This window comes from Pinus tabuliformis, chromosome X (genome assembly GCF_031772625.1).
Source record: "Pinus tabuliformis cultivar Carrire ecotype Pingquan chromosome X, CPIR1, whole genome shotgun sequence".
Taxonomy (NCBI): Eukaryota; Viridiplantae; Streptophyta; class Pinopsida; order Pinales; family Pinaceae; genus Pinus; species Pinus tabuliformis.
This window is the reverse complement of record NC_142308.1, coordinates 83,560,100-83,565,326: the sequence shown is the minus strand read 5'-3', so window position 1 is coordinate 83,565,326 and position 5,227 is coordinate 83,560,100. Positions and strand designations below refer to the sequence as shown.

The 5,227-nt window shown below is 29.6% G+C and overlaps 1 protein-coding gene across 1 annotated transcript; it reads left to right on the top strand.

Annotated features, from left to right (window-relative positions):
• The first annotated feature begins 231 nt into the window (after positions 1–231).
• Positions 232–3,575, top strand: LOC149138480 (peroxidase P7-like). Its single transcript, XM_089450920.1, has 4 exons — positions 232–453; positions 2,298–2,489; positions 2,669–2,834; positions 3,184–3,575. Exons 1-4 carry the CDS (start codon positions 232–234, stop codon positions 3,573–3,575), a joined length of 972 nt encoding a protein of 323 aa, XP_089307046.1.
• Positions 3,576–5,227: the final 1,652 nt, after the last annotated feature.

Here is a 5,227-nt window from a genome sequence, read left to right as displayed (position 1 = left end):
TTGAGAACTACGCACAGGACCACTCCTTTACTCCTTTATGACCTTTAGGGAGAAGCATCTGCAGGACCACTCGTTTATCACCTTTAGGGAGAAGGCATCTACAGCAAATGAATGAACGACCCCTAAGACTTTTATATGCTGTTATAAATTGGTAATCATAGATCTCCCAGAACAACCCTGCAAATTGCTAAGCAAATTAGTTTAGTTTGAAGCGCTTTTCCATAACGAACAATGGCTGTTTTGATGAAAAGCCTTCTTTCATGCATTGCTGTAATGATGTTTATGTGTTCGATTACTAACAGCGTGCATGGTCAACTGAGCTCAACGTTTTATAACAATTCTTGCCCGGCGGTTCTGTCGATAGTGCAAGCCGCAGTGAAGCAAGCAGTGGCTCAGGAAAAACGTATGGGGGCATCGCTTCTCCGCCTCCACTTCCACGACTGCTTCGTTAATGTGAGTGAAAGAATTTAGTCTTATCATTGAACATACTTAATAATAGTATTCTTTAATCTCATTAGATTTTTTTGTGTATAAATCTGGTAAAAAATTTGAGGTTAAATTTTGATTTGTGTTATTTAAACTGGTTTTTTTTACTGTATATGAATTTAGCACTTCGAGAAATTTTTAGAGCACTTTGAGTGCAGGGGTTAACCATCAATTTTGTGATTTCAATAAATTCTGACATGATTTTAGAGAAATTAGAGAAAAAAATCTACAGAAAAACTTCCAAATTTTTTAACAAAAACAACTCTACTGAAAATAAGAATTTACCAAAAACAACTCTACTGAAAATAAGAATTTACCAAAAACAACTCTACTAAGACAACTCTACTAAGAATAAGGGTTTAAATAAGTTTATGAATATAGAATAGTATATTTAGTCAAAAGCATATTTAGTAATACGCATTGATTTTGTTGCATTGAATGTTGAAATTTGCCATTAATAAAAATGTAAAATATTAATTAAATTTTTTAATATTTAACTTCAAAATTATTATTGTAATCAATTTTATTTTATTTTATTAGTTTTTTTTCAATTTTCTTTTAAATATGTAAGTTTTTTATCTAATTTAAATTTATAAATGTAAATAAATTTATTAATTTAAAAAATTATGAAGTATTTTAATGATGTAAATTTACATATCCAATATATACTATTTTAACAAACTCGTTAATTTTAAACAAAAATAACCAAAAACATATTAAAAAATAATCAAACTTTATAACAACTAAATAAAGGTGTACTCCAATTAAAACATTAAAAAAACACTTTATATGTATTAAAAATTTTAAGAACCACCTTATAAAGGTACATCGAATTAAAAATTTTAAAAACCACCTTATAAATTTTAAAAACCGCCTTATAAACACACATCGAATTTTAAAAACTAACTCCTATTAAGAAACACTTTACAAGTTGTATTTTCAGTAACCTTGTATATACAGGAATTTTTAAATTTTTAAAAACTTACTCATATCAAAGTGAGGATGTATTTTAAAAACTTACTCATATCAAAGTGAGGATGTATTTTAACTCTTTAAAGTTTTTGTTTTTGTTTTTTTATTTTAAATTATATAATTTCTATAACTATATATATATATAATTTTGATTTTTTAAATTTTGAATTATATATTCTCTATAATTTAATTATATATATATATAACAAAAAAAATAAAAATATATATATATATATATATATATATATATATATATATATCACCAACCTACTACACTTATGTTCAACCTGTTTTAAATAATCTCCAAAAAATCACTATCTCACCCACCCATTACATCTATATTCAATAAAACTAATTAAATAAATATAACCATAAATAAACTCTACAACTTGGACAACCTTATTTAATTTTTAATTCTTAGAAAAATACGGAAATTAAAAGAATTATTTCCTAATTTTTACATTATATTTCCTATAATTAATTATCTTCATTACATCTATATTCAATAAAATTAATTAAATATATAAAATTATAATTTGGGCAACCTTATTTAATTTTTAATTCTTAGAAAAATACGAAATTAAAAGAATGACTTTGCTAATTTTTACATTATATTTCCTACAATTAGTTATCTACATAAACTGATGATTATTTAGCCAACTTGGAGTATTCCAATTCACGTATTTATTTAGTTCATAGAATCTTGGATTCAGGGTGTGGGTAGTCACTACTCTTAACATTCCTTATGATAGGTCAAATCCCATGGGTATTAAACAAAAAAATACGGATGCATTTATTTATTCTGGTTACACAATTTTTGAAGGTGTCATTTATTGCAGGGCTGCGATGGGTCGGTGCTGTTGGACGACTCCTCCACTCTAACCGGCGAGAAGACCGCCATTCCCAATAACAATTCGGCGAGAGGTTTCGAAGTGATAGATACCATAAAAACCCAAGTCGAGAATGCTTGCACCGGAGTCGTTTCTTGCGCAGACATTCTTGCTATTGCTGCACGCGATTCTGTTGTGGAAGTAAGCTCTGTTGTTGTCGTTCTGTTTTGAATAATTTCTTAGAACTGAAACCCTCCTGAGAATATGTTGAAATAAGCTATGGTGTTGTCGTTCTTGTTTCAAATAATTTCTTGGAACTGAACCCCTACTCATTATATCAAGTAATAATGAATATGTTTTATAAAATTGTTAATTACCAGTTGGGTGGGCCTTCATGGACGGTGATGCTGGGGAGGCGAGACTCGAGAACAGCAAACTTAAGCGCCGCAAACGCTAACATTCCACCCCCCACTTCCAATCTAAGCACCATCATCTCACTATTCAGAGCGCAGGGGCTCTCCACAACGGAAATGGTTACACTTGCTGGTAATATTATTTTTTTCATACAATATTAGTATAATTCATTAATTATCATAAAATTGTAATTAGGAGAAAATATATATTTTATATATTTTGGGGAGTGTTTTTAATATTGGGCCATCAGAAGGACATGGTGCGGTTAAATAATTAAGGGCGTTCATGTTTGGTTGATTGTTAAATATTTGGTGAATCAGGCATCGAGATAAAGATGTCTGTTGAGTTCAATATTATATACTCCAGAAAATTAGTTGAATTCCTTATTTCTTTGAAATAAAATTCCATGATTGTGGTTCCGAAAATAAACCACTTAATAAAAAAGTTGCCATCAATATGATATGATATATTCAATCCGCAGGTGCTCATACTATCGGGCAAGCTCGGTGCGTGAGTTTCAGAGGGCATATTTACAACGACACCAATATAGACACTACGTACTCTATTTCATTACGTTCAAAGTGTCCTCCTACCAACGGCTCTGGAGACAGCAACCTGTCGCCACTGGATTATGTGACTCCCACCACCTTTGACAATAACTACTACAACAATTTGAAAATCAAGAAAGGGCTTCTCCACTCCGATCAGGAAATCTTCAACGGAGGCTCCACTGATTCAGATGTGACTTTGTACAGCACCAACGTGAACAATTTTTTCTCCGACTTTGCTGCCGCCATAGTAAAGATGGGGAATATCAAACCTCTGACGGGCAGCAGCGGAGAGATACGAAAGAATTGCAGGAAGCCTAACTAGCCAACCTGTGAACCGGCCGTTGTCTGCCGAATAGTTTAGTGTGTTTAGTTATCCGACCAGCAAGGTGTCCTTAATCTGAAAGTGGAAGTCTTCGATTTTTAATTTGCCTAAACTCTTTAATTTGTAATCGCTCTGGACGCATTATGAAGACGTCCTCGAGCAATAAACGGCGTAGGTTGAAAATAATAAGTTTTTTTTTAATTTATGACTTTTACAAAGTGGAATTGACAATAAATGTGCTGCGCATAATTTTATTTGGAAGGCATGTCATCATTTTACTTGCCTGAAAGACTTAGATTGAATTTTAGTTTTATTTGTTAAGTAGTTGTGAGTTTTGATGTTTTCAGATACATCACAGCTACATAAATAAAAGAGTTTAAAAGTTAACTTTCTTTTATTTTAAACTAAAAAATTCTCATTAAATAATAAAAGCATAATGCACTTTTGACTTTTTAAAATAATGGAAAATATTTATTTATATTATTAAAATATCTTATAGTAATTATATAAATTAAATTATAGAGATTTATTTTTATTTTTCATTTTTCAGTGGAGATTTTTAACTTATAAATAGGCTTTATTGCAATACTATGGCTTATCAATACTAAATTCATATTTTTTTAATTGATCAATTTAATTAACTAGCATATATCCATCTACCAAGCATTAAGAGGTATCAAATTATTATTATTATTATTATTGAATTTTAAGGTCACAGGCAAGGAGACACCAAATTGGTGTATGAGACCTCTTGCTTGTGGACAAGGGACCCACCTCCATGCAATGATTTGACTGCTAAGTCTACCATACATACTCTAAGACCCCTTGGTTTTGAGCCTGTGACCTCTTATGAGGAAACACATGCTCTTATCCAAGAGGTTTGCATATCAAGAGATTTGATCCCTCTTAGTGCTTGGTAGATCCGGAGTTAAAGATGATTGGGAGTTAAGATCGATCTAGGTTGGTTTAATTTCCCCTTTAGATAATCTATATTGCACATGAATACCATGTACCATTTTTATTTTTATTTTATTTTGCGCCAGGTAAAATGTTTACACTACATTAAATTTTTCATCTAATTTTATTTATTTAATTTAATTTAATTTTTTATTTTATCTAATTTGACTTAGTCAAAATGTTAAACATTATATTACATCTCTACCATATTGGGAGAACCTCTCGTACAAAAAGGTATGAAATAGTATATGTAATTAAGATAAATCTCCACAATTAATTTGTGACTATTACTATAGAATATGCAATATTCTAGAATATTGCATAGAAGTTAAATCTCACTCATCCACCTAATAATTATTTATAATTAAATTAAAATTAAAAGTCCTATTCCAAAGTAGACATGCATATCTACATAAATATCTTTAACAAAAATATTTTAAGTCTAAGAAAACTATAATCCTACTTATTGTAATAAAAAAAATTGAATATATTTGTTATCCTTCCAAAAATTAACTCATTATAATTCTAATTTTAGATATTCAATTTTTCATATAAATAGTCATTATTTATTGTTAATAAGTTATAGGAATGGTTAATAAGTTATAGGAAGGAAATGTGACAATTTTTACTTTCAACTATCAGTGTTACATCCAACTACTTATTTGGAGAAAAAGAAGAAAACATTTTTTTAATTG

Coding starts and splice junctions, on each gene's coding strand:
- LOC149138480 (XM_089450920.1), top strand. CDS start 232: ATGGCTGTTTTGATGAAAAGCCTTCTTTCATGCATTGCTGTAATGATG. Junction 454..2,297: donor TCCACGACTGCTTCGTTAAT/GTGAGTGAAAGA, acceptor CATTTATTGCAG/GGCTGCGATGGGTCGGTGCT. Junction 2,490..2,668: donor CACGCGATTCTGTTGTGGAA/GTAAGCTCTGTT, acceptor GTTAATTACCAG/TTGGGTGGGCCTTCATGGAC.